This window comes from Hyperoodon ampullatus (genome assembly GCF_949752795.1).
Source record: "Hyperoodon ampullatus genome assembly, chromosome: 3".
In the NCBI taxonomy this organism is placed as follows: Eukaryota; Metazoa; Chordata; class Mammalia; order Artiodactyla; family Ziphiidae; genus Hyperoodon; species Hyperoodon ampullatus.
In genome coordinates this window covers 134,570,892-134,594,778 of record NC_136916.1, presented here as the reverse complement: position 1 = coordinate 134,594,778, position 23,887 = coordinate 134,570,892, and the positions used below count along the sequence as shown (strand labels likewise).

Here is a 23,887-nt window from a genome sequence, read left to right as displayed (position 1 = left end):
ACAAGCTGGAGGCGTTAACGTGTAGCCTGGGCGTGATTGAGCCGCTGATGACATTCTGTTGGGCTGACTCGCCCGTCTAAACATAATTCCTGCTTCGGAAGCGGCCGCCCCCGAGCTGTCAGAAAAAGCCACTGCCCCTTCGGCCCTCGGCGGCCGAGGGCTGGGCGAGGCCGGGCGAGGGTCTCGCGGGACTCCCGCCGCGCCTCCGGCCCCTCCCCAGGCCCCTCCTCCTCCTCGCCCAGGATGCACCTGGTTGAAAACAAGATCCCACGTGACTGGCTCTGCTCTCAGTCCATCATGGCGTCTCCCAGTGGGAAGGGATCCCGGGCGCCGGAGGCTCCTGGCTGCGGGCCCCAGCCCGTCGCCCGGGACCTCGTAGACTCCGTGGACGACGCGGAGGGACTGTACGTGGCAGTCGAGCGGTGCCCACTGTGCAACACCACCCGCCGGCGGCTGACCTGCGCCAAGTGCGTCCAGAGCGGCGATTTCGTCTACTTCGACGGCCGCGACCGTGAAAGGTACGGCAGCCGCCACGGCCCTATGGTTTCTAACCCGGGTATCTCCACCGGCTCGGAGGCTGGAGCCTGGGGCCTGAGTTTGGGCCCCGGAGCCCAGCGAGAGGAGGGGGAGGTAGGGAGGGTAACTGCTTTGCGCCGGCGCTTTGCTCCCAGGGGTAAGAGTCGGGGATGGAGGCCAGAAGAGAGAAGGTCGCCGTTTCCCCCTAATCCACTCGAGAGGAGTCTGACCTCACGGTGCTCTTGGGTACTAGGGAAAAGGGATAGATGGTGGCTGTGGAGAGGTCTTCTCCTATTACTGCCATAGAGTTGGATTCTCGGTACTTTGTTCCACTCCCATTCAAATGCTGGGTTTAACCTTTGTTTTCGAAAGCACGTTCATTCTCTAGAGGAGAGACCAGAGGAGAAACAAATAACTGGTTAAGAGGGATTCGGGCCCTGGTAGCCTGTGTCACAGGTGGATCTTATCAGACATGCTTACTCTAATGTGTGAACTAGGCTAGCTAGTTCCTCCCTTTTCCAAAGATTGTTTTAGATGCTAAGGAGTTTGGGTATGTGTTTTGGCTTTGTTTTAAAATCCAGACTGGGAGCTGCAAGCCCTTAGTTAAGAGAATTCAAAGACGAGTTTTGGCCTTGTTTTGAAATTTAAACAGAGACCTACGAGTCCTTGGTTAAGATAATTGAAAAATTAGTGTGATTAGCTGCAAGGTCTCTCAGGCCCAACTTCTGTTTCAATAACTTAGTGTCAATGATATTAAGCCAGCTAATTTTTTCAGTGCAAAAGTTCAGGTATTAATTCATTTACAACAACCCGGTAAGTTATTTTCTGTAACTTACTGCTAAGGAAACTGCACAGTACCTTTCCCTGGGTCACACAGATAATAAGTGTGGGGACCAGAATTAAATTCCAGGCAGCCTGAACCCATATGCCATGCACTTAACCCCTGGATTATATAACGGCTGTATTTGGAAGTGTTTTTTGAGTTGCTGACAGTCCTCTCATCATGAATGGAGTTCATTTCTTTTGAGGAGATTTGTATGATACAGTCTTTTAGTTCATCACTGTGTCTCATTTGATGTACTTGATGACTTTAGAAACTGCTGATGTAATAAGTAATAGCTTAAAAAATTAACACAGTTTTATTATAAGAATACTAGGTATGAGATGGAAATGTCTAACTGATGGAGTTTATCATGGGTTCAGTTCTGGACCCTCTTCTCCATATACTTTTTCTAAGATTAATTCCCATAATTTAAATATCGTCTATATGCTGAAGACTGCCAGACTTGTATCTCCAACCCAGGCCTTTGTGAAATCAAGAAAACAGCTGCATACTCTGTCTGTATTTAAATTTGTAATGAGAATCTCCATCTTAATATGGCGCACTGAATTCATGATTATCCATCATAAATCTGTTCCTCTCATGCTCATTCCAGCCCAGTAAATGGTAACCTCACTCCCTGGCACAGGCCAAAGAAACCTTCCAGTCTTCCTTGACTCCTCTCTTAATGCCACCATATATAATCCCATCAACAAATCCCATCCACCCTTCAAAACCTATCCTAAATCCAACCCTTTCACTCCCTCCTGGTTTGGTCCACCAGAGGATTATTGCCTCTTGAGTTCCTGCTTCCCTTTCTCCTTTATAGTGTAATTCCCATATTGCAGCCAGAGTAACACCACTCCTCCATGCCTCTGTTCACATCTTCCAGGGGTTTCCTGTTTTACCCAAAGTAAAAAAAAAAGCCAAAGTCCTTATCCAAAGTTCTGTACTGTCTGTTCCTCCGTTGATCTCCTGTTGCTTTTCCCTTACCCACTCTGCAGTACCATCCTGGCCTCTGTGCCAGTCCTCAAACATACCAAGAACACTCCTGCTTCAGGACCACTGCAGTCTTATTCAGACTGCCAGGACTCTTTTCTTCTAGAAGTCTTCAGGGCTCCTTCCTTTGATTCCTTTAGGCCTCTGCTCATACATTAGAGGAACTCTTTCTTTGGACTATTCAACTGAAATAGTAACGTCCTTTCCCACTTAACCTGCTTTATTGTTTTCCATAGCACTTATCACCGTCTTATGGTTTACATATTAATTTGTCTAACTGCCCCCTGCTCCAGTGATGTAAGCTCTGTGAGAACAAAGCAGTTTTGTACTCTGCTGTATCCTCACATAGTAGAAGCTTAATAAAGATTTGTTGAATGATTGGGTCAATCTACCCTTCCTTCCCAAACTTAGTATGATTCTGAATCACTTCATTATTATAAATCACGACCCATTTGTCACTAAAGCCAGAAACCCGGGAGTTATCCTAGGTTTTTCCTTTTTTCTTATTCCTTGTATCCAAAATATTGACAAGTCTAATTTGATCTGCTCCAGAGTAGATCTTGAATCTGTCTACTTCTGGTCCAGACCACTATCATTTCTCTCACGGCTACTTATTAGTTTCCTTTCTTTTACACATACAGCTACTCCCTAGCCTCCCTCTGGCCTTCACACAACAGCCACAGTAGAAATGTAAATCAGATAATGTCACTGTTTTGCTTAAACCTTTTCAGTGGCTTTCCACTTTATTTAAAATATAATTCAAGCTCCTTACCATGGCATATTAAGCCCCATGTGATTTGGCTACTGCCTACCTTCTAACTTTGGCTGTAAGGTTGAGTTTAAAATGTGGTCTTTGGATTCAAGCTGTTTTGAATTGAATCCAAGCTCCACCACTTGCTATGTGATTTTGAAGTTTCTTAGTCTCTCCTGTGCTTATTTCATTTTGAAAATGGAGTATCTAACTTCATAGGTTTCTGGTAGTGATTACATAAGAGCATGCACTGAAGTACTTAGCATGATGTCTAGCATGTATTAAGTACTCAAAAAATAAACGCTTGCCATGTACCCTCATGTTCACAGCTCAGTAGTTGGGCCTTCTCTCACATCCTCAGACACATGAAACTTTTCCACCCATGGGTCTTTTTCCTTGCTGTTCCCTCTGCCTGGAACACTGTTCCTCCTGATTGTCACTTTTCCTTTCATGTCTCAACTTAAATGTTACTTCCTCAGTGAGACGTCCCTGACCTTCACTAAGATAGGTCCCCACTTCCATCTCTCCCCCCCATATCTGTCACAATACTCAATTCTTTCATGGTATTGAGCATGGTAAGTGGTGTTACTTTTTTGAGGAAAGTAACTGCATCTAGAATGTAGTTCCACGCAGGCATGAATTCTGGTTTTGTTCAGTTGGATCCCCAGTGCTTAGTGCAGCGGCAGTGGGTAGCACACAATAAGCAGATTGTTGAAGGAATGGTAAAGGCAAGACAACTTTAGAAGCTGAAATACAAATTATTTTCAGAAGAGGGATGTGTTGTAGTGGATTTCTTTTTATGACCAAGCAGAAAAGTGAAAACTAAATACCAGAACCATTCAAAATTTAGAAATGAAAAAGAAATTTTAAGGTTCAGGGATAACAGACAGCTTCACTTCACTTCCCATCGTTCCCCGTTCTGAACCTTGTATTCCTAAGGAAGAGGAGTTTGCTTGTTTGTTTCCCTTTGTTCCCAGCACAGTGCCTAGCATCTAGTAGGATGTGAGAATCTGTTGAGACCCAGGACCACTGTCCTAATGGTCAAATCAGCTTTACTGAGCTCTCATTGGGTACAGTTATCTGCATAAAATATTCTGGCAGTTACAGAAGAGAAAGGCAGGTCTCTGCTCTCAGAGCTTTACACTGACTACTAATAAGCCTTAAAATTTTGGGCCAAAGGTTGATTGTGAGATATTCTGTTGTCTTCAGTATTTACGAAAAATTTTGCTTTCAGACTTTTTTCCTTTTACTTATGAAAAGCTCCTCACTAACTGTTGGAAACCACTTTGAAATAAAATATGGAAGCTTACAGCACAATTTAAATACTCTTGTTTAACCTCTGATTCTTTTCAGTAAATTAGCCAGATTAGCTGTGCCTATAAGGATCTTGAATGTGATGTGCATATCAAAGCTCTTGTAAATGTAGATGTAGTTTTTTCAGGTTTCATTAATAGACTAGCTGAATATATAGTTTGTAATGGTTTAGCAGTTCAAGGAAAATTAGATATTAAAGAACAAATCTGCCTCCCAATAATTAGTTCTTCTGACTCCTAAGCAGGGAACATGCATCTTTACATAATTTTGTGGACAGTATGAGTTTGGCAGTTAGATTGAAAAATACCTGAATGCGCTACTTTTTTTGTTATTGTTCAGTGGGAACACTTCCTTATAACCTTGGTACCCTCCCAGCACTATCCTTTCCTCATCTCCCACCTTGGCCTCAGTCCGAAAACAGTGCCCACTTTCTTCTCTGCTTTTTCATCTGCCTTTTGATGTGTGTGCTTCCTTAAGAGATGAAGAGGAATGATTTTAAGCAGCACTCGCAACACAGTCTCCTTTGGATCTTGTACTGGAGAACATTTAAAAATTACGGGTCTTGGACTTCCCTGGTGGCGCAGTGGTTGGGAATCCGCCTGCCACTACAGGGGACACGGGTTCGATCCTTGGTCCGGGAAGATCTCACATGCCGCAGAGCAGCTAAGCCCGTGTGGCACAACTACTGAGCCTGAGCTCTAGAGCCTGTGAGTCACAACTACCGAGCTTGCGTGCCACAGTTACTGAATCCTTCGCGTGCCTAGAGCCCATGCTCCGCAATGAGAAGCCCGTGTACCACAACAAAGAGTAACCCCCGCTCGCTGCAACTAGAGAAACCCTGTGCACAGCAACAAAGACCCAAAGCAGTCAAAAATTTAAAAATTAAATAAATAAATAAATTTATTTAAAAAAAAAATTACAGGTCTTTTAACAGGAACATAATTTTCTGGATTATACATTTATCTGACACCAAAAATAAGACTGCTGCCCAATAGATAACAAGTTGAAGTAATCTTTCCACTCAAAACTGAAAAAAATTGCTTACCAGTTTATGATAGTGTAGGAGTGAGACAGGGAACATAATCTGAGGATACCCAGGAACATCTGCCTGCTGGTTTAGGAACCAGTTATTTTAAAGTGTGGTTCAAAAAGAAAGGCAAAATTTATGAGCATATGGGTAGTATTGCTTTTTTTTTTAAACTTATTTTGGCTGCACTGGGTCTTAGTTGCGGCATGCGGGATCTTTTTAGTTGCAGCATGCAGGCTTCTTAGTTGTGGCATGCAAACGATTAGTTGCGGCATGCAGGTTCCCTGAAGGGATTGAACGCAGGCCCCCTGCATTGTCAGCGTGAAGTCTTACCCACTGGACCACCAGGGAAGTTCCAGTATTGCTTTTATATGTACCTTGCATCAGAAACAATGCAGCACTACCTTCACTGATGAGTTTTAAGAATATATGACTACAGTTCTACCAAGAAACAGAAATATGGGCTCTAAACAAATTGAGAGGTGGGATAAAGGGCGAGCAAGAAATGTAGATGTTACTGAACATTTCAAGGGGAAGACACAGCCAACATCCAAAAAACTACCCTTTAGACATCTCTGTTCTGCCCTCCAGTATCTTTTTGGTTGTCAGTCACTGTAGCTAATAAAAATACTGTCATAGGATTTTGGTTCTGGGCCCACATTTGTATGCCCCACTCAGCAGAATAAAAGCTCTAATAGGTAGCTGGACTCCCCATCTTTAGACAAGCGTTTATCAACCTGACTTCTGTTTGGTATTGTCTTTCAAGAAGGGTCACAACTCCCATCCCATGCAGCTTATTAATTGTATTTACACCAATACATGTGGATCTGCTAAGAAAATATAACTTTTGTTTTCGATCAGTATCAGTGGCTACTCTTACCATTATGTGTACCTTTTAGAATTTATAAAAGAATTTCACATTTATTATGTCATTTGTTCCCTACCACAAAACCATGAGTTATTAATCTGTTTTTAGAATGAGGAAACTCAGAGTAGTTGTTCCTTACTTATTGCTGGGCTATGCTAATTCTTGAATTTACCTCCAGACCTGAAATACATGTATAAATAAATAAATATAAATAAATAAATAAATATAAATATATATATATTCAATTTAATACATTAGTAAGATTAAGTGCAAAATCACTCATTGCAATGAAGAAAAGGGAAACTAGCCTATATTATGTGCTAAGTGCCTGTACCTGATGCTTTCACATTTATCTTATTTAATCCCTATAACCAAGTAGGATAATCACTATTCCCATTTTACAAGGGAGAAAACGAAACAATGCTCTGTTTCTACTTTCTTCTAATCACTTAACCTTCATTCCTGCCAGTGGAGTATGTTTTTACTACAGTTAACCCTTGAACAACAGGGGTTAATTCACCTGTAATTTATAGGCAGCCCTCCTTATCCTCAGTTCCTCCACATCCACAGATTCAACCAAATTCCGACCATGTAGTACTGTAGTATTTACTGTTGAAAAATATCTGCATATTAGTGGACCCACTCAGTTGAAACCTGCATTGTTCAAGGGTCAGCTGTGTATTTTCTCATACTTAAATATTCTAACATAAGATAGAAGAACCATTCTGATAAGGACTGTGTTTTTTCATGTTGCATTTGTCCATAAACATTATATTCTTGAATGCCTAAAGAATTTAAGGGAGAAAAATTTGATGGCTAGTAATTCTTGCTGTGTTAGTATCCTAGTTCAAGAAATATGCAGTTCTTTAACCATTTCTGCTTAAATAAGGGAGATTGCTGTGCTCTTCTCCAGGGGCATTTGTGCTCTCTCTTCCCCAAGAAGCCTTTCTGCCTTATTTCTAGAGCCAGAATCATCGTTAACTTTTCACCAAACCTGTATCCAAATTGGAGCTGGGGATAATTCTCCACCACTGACCTAAAAACTGTTAATGCTCATTTTCTGCTTTTAGATTTAAGGAACCTAAGGAATATAATTGGTGTCATGAGACCTAAGGACTTTAGATACTTTTAGGGGATTGTGTATATTTTTATAGTGGATATGATCCCCAGAGGCGGAGCTTGAGAAATTTTAATTGATTGAATACTGTCTTTTTTTCTGATTATAAAAGTATGTATGATTATTGTAGGAAACTTGTAAAGTACAATAATACCTAAAGAAGGAAACAGATTTTGCCCATATTCTCACAACTGTTAGTGTTTTGTTATATTTGCTTCCAGCCTTGTTTCTATGTATGTGTGTGCTTGTAAATATATTTTTTTCATTTGGAATCATACCATGTGTATATAGTTTGATGCTCTGCTTTTTCGTTTTCTTTAACCCAACATCTCATCAACACATACTAATGTCTTTGTCTACAAAAATATTTTAATGTCCTTCATGGCAATATGGTGTCGTTTGATAATCATTCTCCTTTTGGACTTTAAAGTTGTTTCCAGTTTTTGCTATTATGACTAACTTCACAATTGGCATAAATCTTCTTCGTCATCTCTGATCTTTTCCTTGAACTGCATAAGTGGTTTAAAGGGTTTACTAATTTTTAAGGCCCTCAATGGCATATTCGAAAGTTTTGTGGGTTTTGTTTGTTTGTTTTACCTTTCTTAAAATACATTAGTAGTGCTTCTTGGACTTTTCTATTGCCGTTACCCTAGGCACAGAGGATGAGGGAAAGGACTGAAAAGGCAGATGGAGGGATTAGAGTTATTTTATGAAAGACACTAAGTAAGTGCTCAGTAAGTTGTAGGTGTTAGGACGATGTTAATGATCATCTAGCACAGAATTAATAGTAGGATCCCTGATAGAGTGCATGCCCGGGTGCTACTTTTCTGATGGCGTGGGACAGACTTAGGTGACCAGTCCCACCTGTAGCCAGATCCACTCAGTCACCCAGGACGACCTGTGGCCATGGGATAGCGTGGAGTGATGAGGGTCACACTCTTAACTGATCCTTATCAGCAGCACACTCCTGTCCCTGCTGTCCGCTGGTGTATTGAGGTTCTCTAGGGCAGGACAGATTAACTTCTCACCTTGTGAAACAGCAGAATTTCCTCTGCCTACAATGCCTTCCTTCCCTTAGCAAGGCCACCTCTAACCTGTCCTCAAGGGGCAGCCCAGGCAGGCGTGACTGCTGGAGAGCTCCCTCTGAAGCCTGAGCTGGGTTGTGTGCCATTTCTTGTAGCACTGTTGACTACAAGAGATGGCACACAACCCAGACTCTGTATGACCATCTGCTCCTAGTTTTCATCAGTCTCTATCACGGGGGCACTTTTTAAAGTCAGCTTAAGGGAGTACTTTTGTAGGGAAGAAAAGCAAGTATAAGTCTGGAGGAATTTGGTAAATAACAAAGAAGGCATTTTTAAATTGGGAAAGAAAATATAAGAAATAGTGTTGTAGGGACTTCCCTGGTGGTCCAGTGGCTAGGACTCTGCGCTTCCAACGCAGGGGGCCCAGGTTCAGTCCCTGGTCAGGGAACTAGATCCCACATGCCACAACTAAAAAAAAAAAAGGATCCTGAATGCCACAACGAAGATCCCACATGGCGCAACTATGACCCAGCTTAGATAGATAAATAAGTAAAGAAAGAAAGAGGGAGGGAGGGAGGGAGGAAGGAAGGAAGGAAGGAAGAAATAGTGTTGTAAAAGCCCTGATGCACGGTATAGGTTCACTGGCAGATTCTTTTCGGAAAACAATAGAAAACTGTAGAGCCACTGAACAACAACAACAAAATTGATAAATGTATCTGCATAAAATTTTGGAAAATTTGTAGAGCAGAAACATAAGTAGTCACCAAGCAGATTGAGGAAGAATAATTTCAAGATGTATGAAAGGAAATAGCTAATTTCTCTAATAAATAACCCTTTAAAACAAAGACTATAGAACTTCCCTGGTGGCGCAGTGGTTAAGAATCCACCTGCCAATGCAGGGGACATGGGTTCAAGCCCTGGTCAGGGAAGATCCCACATGCCGCAGAGTAGCTAAGCCCGTGCGCCACAACTACTGAGCCTGCACTCTAGAGCCCGCGAGCCAGAACTCCTGAAGCCCACGTGCCTAGAGCCCGTGCTCTGCAACAAGAGAAGCCACCGCAATGAGAAGCCCACACACTGCAATGAAGAGTGGACCCTGCTCACTGCAATTAGAGGAAGCCCGTGCACAGCAATGAGACCCAGTGCAGCCAAAAATTAAAAAAAAAAAAAAAACTATAGAAAAGTGAACAAAGGGCATAGGGGGATAACAAAAGAAAAGTAGCTAATAAGATAGGAAAAGGTGTTAAACATTTCTAACTGTGAAATGAAGAAAGGCAAATAAATGAATTGTGAACTGTCTTTGAAGAGAGGGAGTGGGAGACCAGTCAGGTTAGCAAAGAGTAAAATGGGCAGTGCTGCGAGTAAGAAAACAGGTTGGTAGGGTTGTAAATATAATATGAAATGATTCAGAGGAAATTTAAAGATAACTGCCAGGAGTTGCCATGTAAACCTAGATGCACCCGGCTATTCATTTCTAACATTGCTGATAATAGTGAAAATTTGGAAGCGATGGCAATGTTCATCAGTAGGTGTTTCTGTAAATAAATTATATGATGTCCATTCAGTGAAATTCTGTGTACCTGTTAAAGAATGAGGTAGGTCTTTATGTTCTGAAGTGGAAAAAGATACAAAACATTTTACATGATAAACCCAGCTTCAAAGACAGTATATAAAAAAGGCCTTTCCCCCCTTGCTTTTTCTTTTTTCTTTTTTTTCTTCATCTATCTCTGTGAGTCCTGGGATGGAGAATGCAGAGGATGGATGAGGCGCTGGTGAGCAGTTGGCTCGCTGACCAGCCGCATTCCTTGATAACCATCTGCTTTTGCTTTGTTTGCACCACCTATTTTTCATTTCCTTCATGAAGAATGACATTACTCATGAAGTGTTTGATACAGTAGGAACTGTCATCTTCTGCATGTTATTCCTGCTGTCCTCTGTATGTTTATGTTTTAAGTTTGTTGTTTTGTTTTTGTTTTTGTTTTTTTAAACCCAAGAGAACTAACCAGCTTGATACAAAGCTGGACAGTGTTAGCATCCCAATTTGTTTTAGTGCAAAGTGGCATTTTTACAACAGATCTGTATTAGAGTCCCTAAAAGCAGGATTTTATCCTCCATGTCAGTCCTTTGTTTACACAGGTGGATGAGTCTTGTGAGTTTGTCATCTCCTTCAGGTTATCATCGGAGCATGAATCACCACATTAGGTAGAAGTAAATACCACATTCGTTTCTCATCTTTGATAGAAGGAAATGGAAGCATATAACAAGTAACCTGTCTAGTTCACAGCCAGTTGCAGAAAAATGAAAGATTCGATTTCTTAACGTTCTGTAAAATGCTTTGTCATAAGTTGCAGGCACATAGTAAATGCCTGATAAATTAATTGATGAATCTATGAATTTGTCCACATCCCACACTGTTTTCTGAGTTTTCTAATACTGTTTCACGTAGTTACCACCTTACTGGCCATTGCAGTGCTACCCACTACAACTTTGTGCAGTGATGTTCCGTATCTATGCCATCCAGTAAGGTAGCCCCCAGCCATATGTGGCTATTGAAATGTGGGTAGTGCAACTGAGAAACTGAATTTTTAATTTAGTCATGTAAGTATATAATTCTGTCACATGTAATATTATCTGATTTGGTTTCTTGTTTAATATATATTGTATATTTTCAGTGACTGACTATTAAATGGTAGGGTCATAATTAGACCATTTTATCCCTTCCATTTAGAAGTAGATATCTGGGTATGTTTCAAATGTGGGATTATAGAAATAGTATGTTAGAGAGACTTTTACGTCTGGATTATTTTAAGGAAGAGATCTTTAGGGCTGTTATGGTTCTGTTCAATTGTTTTCATTTTTTCACGAGATAACCAAAGGCCTAATCTTGGACTCCACACCATGTTACTGTAGCATGTGGCATTACCTTTGTTTTTTTGAAAGTAGTGAGCCACCATTAGCTCAGTTCAAAATCAGTTGCATGATGTTAGTCATACTTTTTTTTTTTTTTTACCTAAAATTCTTATTAAGCCACAAGTTATCTTAGGTACTCAGTAGCCACATGTGCCTGATGGCTACCGTGTTGAACAGCATAGACCTAGAAGATATGAGTATCACTGCTAGCCACCTTCAGCTAGTTGACATTTATAGAACTCTGTATCCAGCAGCTATAGAAAACACGTTCTTTCAAGTACACATGGAACTTTCACTGAGACATGGCGCACCATATGCAAGGCCATAAGACAGTCTCAAATGAAAAGATTAAAATCTCATAGAGAATATTCTGGGACTACATCAGCATTAAAGTAGAAAAATAACAGTACGTTACCAAAAAACCCATATATCTGGAAATTGAACAATACACTTCTAAATAATTAATTGGTCAAAGAGGGAATTTGATGGAAGATTAGAAATGTCAAACTAAATGGTAAAATACACGATATCAAAATGTTTAGGGTTTAGCTTAAGCAATACTTCTGGAGGAAATTTATAACTCTGTATACTTGTATTAAAAAGGGAGAGGCTTAAAGTTGATGATTGAAGTTCCTACCTTAAACTGCAAAAAAAAACACAAAAAAGCAAACTAATCCCACATAAGGTAGCAGGCAGAAAATAAGAATAAGGGTAGAATAGTGACTAACAGCAAAAATGAACTGCAATGTGATATTCTTTCCTTTTGATAGCTTTTATTAAGTAAATTGCTAGCCCGTAATGGCTAACAGTAAAATTAGTGAGAAAAAAATTGTACTTTAAGAATTATAAGGAACCAATTTATAAATGGGAGTAGGGTTAAATTAAGCTTAATAATTACAATTATTTTTGTAATGGAAGCCTCCTTTTTCTTGAATTCCGATTCATTTTAGTGCTCTGATTTACCTGTTTTGGAGGACAATTTAACCTAGGGGTGAAAAAAACCTATAGACATATTTTATAAACCCATGAAAGAGTTTTAAAGCTGAGAATTTGAACTTAGGTTTTTTTTTGTTTTGTTTTGTTTTTTGCGGTACGCAGGCCTCCCACTGCTGTGGCCTCTCCTGTTGCGGAGCACAGGCTCCGGACCCGCAGGCCCAGCAGCCATGGCTCATGGGCCCAGCTGCTCCGCAGCATGTGGGATCTTCCCGGACCGGGGCACGAACCCGTGTCCCCTGCATCGGCAGGCGGACTCCCAACCACTGTGCCACCAGGGAAGCCCCTGAACTTAGTTTTAAATAACCAAATGGTAAGCAGCTGTGTGCCATTGAGAAGATATGTTCAGGACAGTGACATTTCCGGATGAGTCTGCAGAAATGTTTGGCTCTCAGGAATTTGCATAATCTCATTCAACTGAAAAAAAAAATAAACATTTAAATAAAACACTGAATTTTTTTCTTACAGGTTTATAGACAAGAAAGAAAGATTAAGCCAACTTAAGAGCAAGCAAGAAGAATTTCAAAAAGAGTGAGTATCATTTTGTTTTTCAATTTGTGGAGGTTGTCTAGTCATCACATGGTTTAATTCAGTGCTGTGGTATGCATACATGTGGATTGCTAATTTATTGAATTTAGGTTACAAATCTCCCCGTGTGAAGAGCAGTACATCTGGGAGAAGCAAAATAGGAGAGATGATCAAGTTTCTAGAAAACACTGTGATCAAACCTGGTGCCTGGTTCACAGCAGGCAGTGACTGGATGGATGAATCAAACCGCTGGCCCTGATAATTGATGTATGGTAAATGGGGCCAGGACAGAAGGCATATTAGACTAGCGGTGGTGGCTCTTGTAGGACATTATTGCTTCTATTTATCTTTATTCTTCTGTATCAGGGTTTTGCAGAGTGGTCTGCAGATCATCTACATCAGAATTCATTAACTTCGGTACTGGTTAAAAATGTAGATTCTTGGAATCTTATCCTCAGATATTCTGATTCAGTAGGTCTGGGGGGAGGCCCAGGAATCTGAGTATTAATGAGCACCAGATGAATCTCTCATCCTCTGGATTTGGGAATTGTCCTGTAGAACCTTTTGTCCCAAACTGATCCAGTCACTATTCTCCATACACACCCCAGACCTGATTAACACATTTATGAGTAGATGAAATCTTCAGAGATACTCAGCATTAGAAAAAACCCGCTTAGATTTATTTAACTCAGTCATTTCTCTAACTTACTCTATCATGGAAACTTTTATTTTTTCCTATAGAACACTTCATTCCATAGAACAGATTTTTGCCTAAGCTGGCTTACACCTTTTTTTATTATTATTAATTAATTTATTTATTTATTTTTGGCTGTGTTGGGTCTTCGTTGCTGTGCACGGGCTTTCTCTAGTGGCGAGCGGGGGCTACTCTTTGTTGTGGTGCACGGGCTTCTCATTGCAGTGGTTTCTCTTGTTGCGGAGCACGGGCTCTAGGCACGCGGGCTTCAGTGGTTGCGGCACACGGGCTCAGTAGTTGTGGCTCGCGGGCTCTAGAGTGCACGCTCAATAGTTGTGGTGCATGGGCTTAGTTGCTCTGCGGCACGTGGGATCTTCCCGGACCAGGGCTCGAACCCGTGTCCCCTGCACTGGCAGGTGGATTCTCAACAACTGCACCACCAGGGAAGTCCCATGGCTTGTGCCATTTTGGGGGGAGCTGACAATAGCATTTGGACCATGAATTCTCTTGTAACTATCATCATTATTAATTATGACTGATGGAAATTATTGATTATGATGGAGGACAAAGGCTATGGCTGTTACAGAAGTTTATTGTGAATGTTTATAGAAAGGCTCTGAGCTGTATTAAAAGTGCAAAAGGAAGGAGGTGAGAAAAAATTGCAGAGAGCAGGGAATCTGGAAAACATTTTTCAGTGCTTACATCCCACTTTGGTATATCCAGCTGTTTCTAAGACCTTATTTTTAAAAGTTGTTGATTTTGCATTTTTGAGCTTCACCGAATTCATTATTTTAAGAGCATATTTCCTTTGTCTCTTCTCCATACAGAGTGTTAAAAGCTATGGAAGGAAAATGGATAACAGATCAGTTGGTAAGCTATAAGAAGTATTTAAATAATATTCTTTACACTTGAGGTTACATGTTTTTAAATTGGCAGAACTTAAAAAATCATTTCGAATTTAAATTTATTTTTGATCATTTTTTGGCAGTTCTCTGTGAATATATTTGTAGTGTGGGCTTCTCAGATATTTCATCCAGGTACCAAAAACAGGGTATTGGCAATTAATTATGGAACCACTGTAAGGAATCATTATGAAGTCTGGTATTGACATAAAGATACAAGAACAGTGAGGTATCCTTTTTTAAAAAATTACTCATCATAAACGCCTACTTTGTAGATGGGTTAATGATTGAATGTGAAAAATAAACTCATATTAAAAGAAAATATGGGAGAGTGTTTATATAATCTGAGGGTGAGCAGACCTTTATAAGCCATAAAGGAAAACATTTGACACACGACATAAAAGTTTAAAAGTTCTATATGTTAAAGACTGTAGCAAAATGAATATAAACTGGGAAAAAATGAGTACAACATATGAAAATAAGGAGTTTGATTGATTATACTTTTATTCACTGTTGGTGGGAGTGTATGTTGACATATTTGTTTGGGGGACAATTTGGTGGTGGTTTGTTGGTTTTTTTAATGCACATGTGGTATATCGGCAATTTTCCTCCTAAGAAAATATACTTGAATGGAGAGATTTATGGATAAAGAGGCTGATTGTCTGCATCATTGGTAGTAAAGTTAATATATAATCTAAATACTCATCAAGCAGAATGAGATGATTATGATACTGTGTAGCTGTTGAAAAGAATGTGGTCAGTCTACATGCACTTGTATGGATTGATGTCCAAGGAATATTTTTTAATGAAACAATCAGACAAAAAGCAGGCTAGGGTTAAGTATGATTCCATTTGTGTATGTTTTAAATATATACCTGAAAAGATACATATCAAACTTTAATTGAGATCAACCCTGAAGAGTGGGAAGGAGTCAGGTTAACAATCTCTTTCTTTCTTCTCTTTTGTGGTGCTTAATTTTTTTCATAATAATAATAAGCATCCTTCATAATTTTTAAATAATACTTCAAGAGATGTGATATAAGTGAATTCTGCTTAGGCTCTGAATGTTATATAAACAAGTTTTATGGAAAAAGGTTATAAAAGGCTGTTTATAAAGAATCTCATCCCAGCTTTTCTAAGTTCTAAGTTTTCTAGTTTTTCTATCAAAAATTTAAATATTGATTCTTAAAGACTAATACCCTTTAAAAGTAAAGACATCTCATTGCCAGTTTATTCCTGAATCCATCGGTTCCCATGCATGTGTTCTCAGATGTTTCTCTCACCCCACTGGAGAGGGGAGAGTTTTACCCACTGAACATTCCTGTAATCTACTCTGTATCTTGTACCATCAGACTGCTTAGACAAGTGTGAAACATTATAGGCATTTGACTGTTGTTGTAAGCTTTCAATTATCCCCGTTTATGGAGGCATTATGGAATAGATAAATAATACTTTTTTAAAAGTAGTAGGGCAGATTTTTACTTATCCTTTATTCTCTTTGGGGAAGCTGTACCTGAATCCTGGTAATGTAAAAAGGCATGTTTCATATAACTTTTTGAGGCTTTTCAAGAAATCTTACATGATTTATACACTTAAAAAAAAACTTCTGCTTTATGGCAGTTTTATTATTTTGCAAGTAATATTTGCTTATTGTATCAGTGAGATAATACAGTTGGCGGTCTCCTCAGTAACTAGCACTGAGAACTTAGAGCAGCACATCCGTAGAACTCTCTGATGATGCAAATGTTCTCTGTCTACACTGCCCGATATGGTAGCCATTAGCCACTTGTGGTGTTGACATGTACCACCTGACATGTGGGTAGTGAGAGTAGGAACTGGATTTTAAAAAAACTTTATATAATCTAATTGACTTGCAGATAACCACATGGGACCTGTAGCTATATATTGGACAGGGCAGGTTAAGAGAATATCCTTCAACACTTTTCTCTGTGCTTATTAACACATAAAAGAACTATGTGAATTTCTCTTTCTCTCAATTTCCTAGCAGCTTCTGCACTGAACCAGAGTTACATTTTTTTTCTTTTTTGTAATCCACTAGTTACAAAAGCTATAAGAAATATAATTATACTGGTCTTTTCTTCATTACATTTTCTAAGATACACCTCAAAATACATAGTGTCCCCAGTAGATAATCATATTAGTCATTAGAGACCAACATTTGTGATATTTATTTCATACCTTTTTTAAGAGATGGAAAATAATGTCCTGCAAGATGAGGATTGAACAGCTGAAACAAACTATATGTAAAGGAAATGAAGAAATGAAGAAAAGTAAGTAATTTTCCCACCTCTCTCCAGCCCTAGTAAAGGAAGGACTCATGTGGAACTTCATGGGATTAATAAACAAACTAGAGAGACAGGGGAAGGGAGACAGAGAAGGGGTGGGGGGAGGCAAGAGCAACATGGAAAAGTTTACTGCTTGCCTTTCTCTTTGTAAAACATCTGTATGAGGAATTTATATATATATATATTTTTTTTTCAGATATATGTATATAAAACATATATCTGTGTGTATATATATATACACACACATATGTCCGTATATACATATACACACGCATGCAAATGTAATGACCTTTAAACTGCTACATTTCTCAATTTAAAAAGTTAAGGAATGTATGTGTCCCGTTTCCCTTAGCTGACAGGAAGCTCAGAGTCCGTCTTCGTAATCAGGCATAATAATTGTTAGTTCACGCCAGAAGCACAGAATATAAGACTCAGTGAGTCTTATACATATTTTAATCTGTATTAATCTTGCATTACGTCTGTGTACTTCATACTTCATCAAAGGTGGTTGTCAAATTTTAAGAGTCCTCTTAGAAATCCTGTGTCCTTAGAAACAGTCCATGTTGGAACTTCCCTGGTGGTCCAGTGGTTAAGACTCCACGCTTCCAATGCAGGGGGCATGGGTACAATCCCAGGTCAGGGAACTAAGATCCCACATGCCACACAGCCAAAAAATAAATAAATAAATAAAAATAAACTTAAAAAAGAAAAAGACAGAAATAGTCCATTTATTTCTGAAGATAAGTGTTTAAAGTTTAGAATGGGTCGCCATCATACCTTGTAAATCTGTTTCTTATCTACTCATGGCTTTCAGAAACAAGTATTTTATAGTGTCAGGTAATGGTGTAAAAGCTGTCTTTGAAAATGCTTGTCCTAATAAAGTGCTTGCATGGCGTTTCACAGGATTAATAAGCTAGAGAAGCAGGGTAGCTGGGTGAAGAGCTGCTCAGAGCTGCAGCTAGCCACTCTTCCACCGAGTTTGGCTTGCACTCTCCAAAGGCTCTGGGTCAATAGCAGTGTAGGGACTCATTACTTACCACGGGTTCACCCTCTTTCCCCTCCTCCCTGGAAGTTCACAGTAGGAGTTTGCCACCAGGCATCTGTGAACCTCCTGAAATTGCTGAATTGACTGGGCTTGGTGCATTTCTCTGATGAGCAAGTTTAAAACTTTGGTCAGCTCTTTTTAATAGGCTCCTAGCCCCAAAACACAAAAGCAACAACCATGGAAAATAAAAGATATGGTTCTAAATTAGTGGACTCTATGTAACTGTGATTTCCATCCCTAGCAAAACATTGGAGTCACCTGGTAACCTTTTTTTACGATCTAGAGAGAGAATCCTGGGACCTACTTTGGACTTAGGAAATTAAAATCTCATGCATGGGGACCGGGTAAATGGTTCTTAAACTGTCTCTAGTAAAAGGCCACTTTTTTCTCTTTCATTTCCAATGTGTCATAAACCTATACCAATACTTTTGTAAAATACAATAAAATTAGTTACTAGAAAAATGATTGCACACTTGGATGTCATGGCAATGTCACATAGCCGTATCAAAGAAAATAGTTTCTAAACTTAGTCTATATTTCTGTACTCCTCTTGGGCCAGATCCATAGATCATACTTGAGTAGTAGCACTACTCTGAGGACCTGCCAGGCTCAGGAACCACTGCTCTTTAGGACATAAATACAGGCTGGTTGCCACCCACTAGACCAGACTCACAAAATTTTACAAACAATTTTAAGGGAGTTAATGGATTCCAGAAGCTATGAATGGGCTCAAGTCATTGGATTAGATTAAGCACTTGCTACTCAATAAATAGTCTGTTGGTTTTTTTAAAACAGAATCTTGTTGAAATATCAGTTATAAACTATAGAGCCTGATGAATATTTTCTCCAGAATCTCTTGATTTAAGATGTCATGATACAGAATAATACGGTATAGATAGGGAAGTTGGATTGTATTTGAAATTTCAGAGTTGAGTTGACCTGTTATTTGTCCAAAAAAGCAAGAGTGAATTACAGACGGTATCCAAATGTTTTTTGTTTTTGTTTTTGTTTTAATTGATTAATTAATTTTTTTTTGGCTGCATTGGGTCTTTGTTGCTGCGCGTGGGCTTTCTCTAGTTGTGGTGAGCAGGGGCTACTCTTTGTTGTGGTGCGCGGGCTTCTCATTGCAGTGACTTCTCTTGTTGCGGAGCACAGGCTCTAGGCGCGTGAGCTTCAGTAATTGTGGCACGTGGTCTCAGTAGTTGTGGCTCGCGGGCTCTAGAGCACAGGCTCTGTAGTTGTGGCACATGGGCTTAGTTGCTCCGCGGCATGTGGGATCTTCCTGGACCAGGGATCGAACCCGTGTCCCCTGCATTGGCAGGCAGATTCTTAACCGCTGTGCCACCAGGGAAGTCCCCAGTATCCAAATGTTTTAATGTTCAGGGGGAGATAGCATGGAGAGAAGAGTAAATTAAATTGAGTCTGCACTAGTGCAAGTTGGGTGACTGTGATGATTTCCTGCCACCTACAGGGGGTCCTGATATGAAATTGGAAAATGTCCTTTAAAAATCTGACCACCATATGGCTTAGGCCATGGCTAGACAGATGCATTTGAGCACTTGTAGGGAGCGCAGTAGAGATCATGAAAATGAATGAACTTGCTGGAAAGCGTGTGATAGAACCAGAGACTTAACCTTAAGGACATTCATATGGGTCAGGAATGGTGAAGAGATGCATCTGAGGAGGAAAGAACACATAAGAAACTTTCTGCCTGCAATGAAATAACCTAGGTTCATTGGTCCTCAGTTGAAGAGGGTGGTTTCGATCCACACACATTTATCATCTGCTTCTCATATCCCAGTCAGGAGACAACAAGGCTTCAGTTGGACCTGGTGTAAGCAGCTAAGAGCCATGTGCTATAGGTGAGGTAAACACACATTACCATAGAGTTCCTGCGAGCAAGAGGTCTGGGGAGTGTTTATGGAGGGGGCCTTGATGAATGAGTACAATCTGGACATTAGGAGAATAGGAGAAAATAGTGTTCCTAGAGAGATGTTGATTTGAACAACAGAATGGAGATAAATATTTAAGGAATGACTTGTCCGGCATCCATCCATCCATCTGTGTGCTTACTTAGCGTGTTCATTTGAAGTATCTAGTAATTGAATGAGACTGGAGTGAAGGGTGTGGAGAAGGGAACTGTGGGGTGTGTACCAGTTTGGTGGTGGCTGGGAGGCTGAGAAGTTAGGTCTGTGTTTGATCGGCAGAGGAGAACCGCTGAGCACTGGCTGTACTTTATGAAGACTGAGCCAGTGAAAGAGGGCTTGGAAGTGTGGAGTGGAACCAACTAGAGACAGGCAGAGTTTGGGTGAGAGTTAACCAGGATTGTGACAGTGGGAATGAAAAGAAAGACCTAGATGGAAGGAACTGTAGGACAGCTCATGGAATGGACCATCAAGAGATTGATTTAGGGGGGCTTCCCTGGTGGTGAAGTGGTTAAGAATCCACCTGCCAATGCAGGGGGCACGGCCTCGAGCCCTGGTCCGGGAGGATCCCACATGCCGCAGAGCAACTAAGCCCGTGCACCACAACTACTGAACCTGCGCTCTAGAGCCCAGGAGCCACAACTACTGAAGCCCGCGTGCCTAGAGCCCGTGCTCCGCAACAAGAGATGCCACTGCAATGAGAAGCCCGAGCACTGCAACGAAGAGTAGCCCCCGCTCACCGCAACTAGAGAAAGCCTGCATGCAGCAATGAGGACCCAACGCAGCCAAAAATAATAAATAAATAAATTTAAAAGAAGAGAGAGGTTGATTTAGGACAGGTCAGAAATAATTGTGAAGTAGGGAGCCTAGCTTAAAATGTGTCGAGGAAAGATAATGAGCTTGGTTTAAACTTATTTGAGCCTCTTAAGTTGTTCCTGGGTGTCTGAGATTTTACAGCCTGTTATTGCTACACTAGAGAAGTTTAGCTACAACCTGATCTGTTTGATAATATGTCTTGGGATCTAGAACCTGTAGGACCTTCATAAAAAGAACATACATTGGGAAGGACAAGTGTCTGTCTGTTTTCTCGTTGTATGGCCAGGCTCTGGTTACTCTTCCAGTGGTTAAAATGCTGGTGTATGGGAGGTGCTCACACCCTGCTGGGGGCGCTGCACTCCACTGTGACTTTTCAGGGCATTGGTCTGTTTCTTTGCTGCATGACCACCTGCGGTGAGATTATCCCTGGGCTCTCTGAATGTACCCCAAGGGACACTTAATAGTTTTCTAAGGAAAATCAGATAGCCAGTGAATTTTTCAAACTTAGAACTAGATCTCTTTTCTGCCCAACATGGCTGTTCTTCAGTGCTTACTGTAAGAAAGTCAAGGACTTTCTGTGCTAACCTTAAACTTGATAGTCTTGAGTGATGCTCCCTGATGTTGATTACAAATGGAGACCCAGAGTCATTTTAGTGGTGGTCCCCTTTGCTCTGTGTGTAATACCTACTTGAACTAAACTCCCGGTCTCCATACTTAGTGAATGTCATGTAGTTAATTTTATTGAGGTTTTGCTTTCAGTTTAGACTGCAGGAAGACACTTAATGCTTTGGGGGTGGCGGGGGCAGTGGTAGTGTGCAGTACCCAGGAACTATTTGTACAGCTCATTGTTGGATGTGATTTATTTATTTTAGATTCTGAAGGCCTCCTCAAAACCAAGGAAAAGAATCAGAAACTTTACACTCGAGCACAACGGCATCAGGAGAAAAAGGAGAAGATTCAGAGGCACAATCGCAAACTTGGTGACCTGGTAGAAAAAAAAAACACTGATTTAAGAAGTCATTATGAACGTCTGGCAAATCTTCGGCGGTCTCACATATTAGAGCTCACCTCTGTCATTTTTCCAATCGAGGAAGTAAAGACGGGTGTGAGGTACGGTGAGTGAGTCTTTTGACTCTAGGAAAACACAAGTTCCAAAGATCAAGTATCTTTCAACTATGTCAGCACATTTATTGGGCCTCATTTTGGGGTTTCCTGGTAATGAAACTTGAGTCTTGCTTCAGCAAACAGTAAACACTGCAGGAATTTGGGGAGGTGGCCAGGGTGAAGGATGGTGGCCCTCGGAGAAGTGAGGCCCAGGCTTGTATACTTGTAGAGCTTCCAGATGACGGGCAGGCTCACATCCCTGATCAGGAACCATCTCGTGGCTGCAGGGCCACTTGGGCTGTTTATTAGTCAAATGCTGTGAGGCGGGTTTTTGAGCCTCGAAGTCTTAGTTCCTTGTCTGTTAGATGGGGATAATAAATGCCTACTTCACAGAGAAATCATGAGCTAAGATGGAAGAAAACACCTCAGGCTCTCTTACTTGGTGGGCAGGACATGCTGACTCTGCCTTTTCCTGGTAACCAGCATGTCAAGCACTGGTCATCTCACTGGCTGTAGTGCACAGACACCCTCAGGAGTCCGTGGGGTGGACAGGATGGTGGTTCCCACCTGGCTGTTCATCAGAGTCACTCAGGAACTTCAGGAAAAGGCAGGTTCCAGAGGACACAGCTCCAGCCTCCCAGTTCATCTCATAATACTTTATTTTTTAAACTTCCCCAGATGATGCTGGTGATCATCTAGGTTCTGAAACTTCCACTGAAGAGTTTCGATTGCTTTCTGACTAACCATCGGGCTGTCCCAGCTGAGGATTTCCCTGTCTCTTCTGGTTACCCTTACTTTCCGGCACCTTTCCCTGGAATTGGACAGTCAGTGGACTGTTGCTACTTAGGACTTAGTGTTTGCTGCCTCTGCTTCCGTCTTTCCTTTCGTCTGTTGCCAGAGTTGGCTTCCTAAAAGCCTAAAGGTCTGACTTGCTTCTAGCTTGACGACCTGCTCTCTGACTCTTACCAAGTAATTTGTCATTAGTAATAGTTAGCAAATATAAAACTAAAAAGGCAGATGCAAAATAGAGAAGAATTCAACGCTCAGAAATAGACCCCAAGGTGGCATTTTGGATCAGTAGGGAAAAGTTGGATTATCCAAAAATTGGTGTAAAGACAGCTGGCCAGGGCTTTGAGGGGGAAAAAGCTGACAGACAGAAACACTCTTGTCAAATTAAATTCTGATGGGCCCAGATAGCGATGTTAGAACACATTATAGTAAACAAGGACTAGGATACTGTTGCAGATTTTGCGAGACTAAGGAGACTGACAACTGAATATAAAGTCGCAGGAGAGAAGTTGTGGAGAAAATCTTTCTCTTCCATGCCTGTACTGTTTAAATCTTGTATGTTAGTATATATTACTGTGTATCATGAATTTTTTTAAGCTGATAGTTTTGAAGTTAATCCCTATCATAAGATTTCTTGTTCATTCACATTTCTTCTCAGCCTGCCTTGAGTGGAAGGAGGAAGTAGAGGTACAGCTTAGAACTGACCACAGCGCCCTCCCCCAGTCCTGTCCGGACAGCCAGTAGGAGTGCACTTACGTGCACCTGGTGGCAGAGGAAGAAGGATTGAGAGCCACTGGCCAAGAGGATGGATCCTAAACTTAGCGCAGCACAGAAGGCCCTTCCCAGCCTGTGCATTTCGTCCCTCCTCTTCCAACACCACCTCCTGGCACTTCCTTCGTGCCTCCTACAGGCAACCACGCTGATCCGTCTGCTCCCCAAACACACCACGTTCTTCCCCCACCTGCACAGTACCTGCCGAGCCTTCTCGTTCACCTTCCATGCTCCAGGCCAGCAGTGCTCAAAGTGTGGTCTGTGGACCTCTCTGGGTCCCTGAGGCCCTTTCACGGGGTCTGTGCAGTCAAAACTGTTTTCATAATAATACTAACACTTTGTTTTCCCTTTTCACTCTCTTGATGTTTGCACTGGTGGCTCAAAAGCCATGGTGGGTAAAACCTCTGTCTTGACAGATATCAAGGCAGTGACGCCATAGTGTAGTAATTGTGGTTGTGTTCCACAGTGTCCTTGCGGTGTACAAAACCAGCCAGTTTTACATCAAGAACACTATTGATGAAGCAGCAGAAATTACTCATTCTAGTTAAATTATGTCTCGACCCCTGCGTGCACATGTGATTGTGCCATGCAGCGAGATAGGAAGTCTGCAGAAAGCACATTTGCTGCATGCTGAAAGCCGCGGTGGCTCAAGGGAGAGCCCTTGAGT

At 41.1% G+C, this 23,887-nt stretch overlaps 1 protein-coding gene across 1 annotated transcript in view; it reads left to right on the top strand.

The window, feature by feature from the left end:
• Window positions 1–281: 281 nt before the first annotated feature.
• The window catches only part of ATG14 (autophagy related 14), a gene marked incomplete at its 3' end in the record, with an annotated part of 35,458 nt that continues 11,852 nt past the window's right edge, over window positions 282–23,887 (top strand). Inside the window, exons 1-5 of the mRNA XM_079699424.1 lie at window positions 282–518; window positions 12,809–12,871; window positions 14,390–14,432; window positions 16,674–16,755; window positions 21,429–21,666. Of these exons, the coding sequence (XP_079555550.1) occupies window positions 298–518; window positions 12,809–12,871; window positions 14,390–14,432; window positions 16,674–16,755; window positions 21,429–21,666 (647 nt within the window). The 5' untranslated portion in view covers window positions 282–297. The remainder of the gene's footprint in view (window positions 519–12,808; window positions 12,872–14,389; window positions 14,433–16,673; window positions 16,756–21,428; window positions 21,667–23,887) is intronic.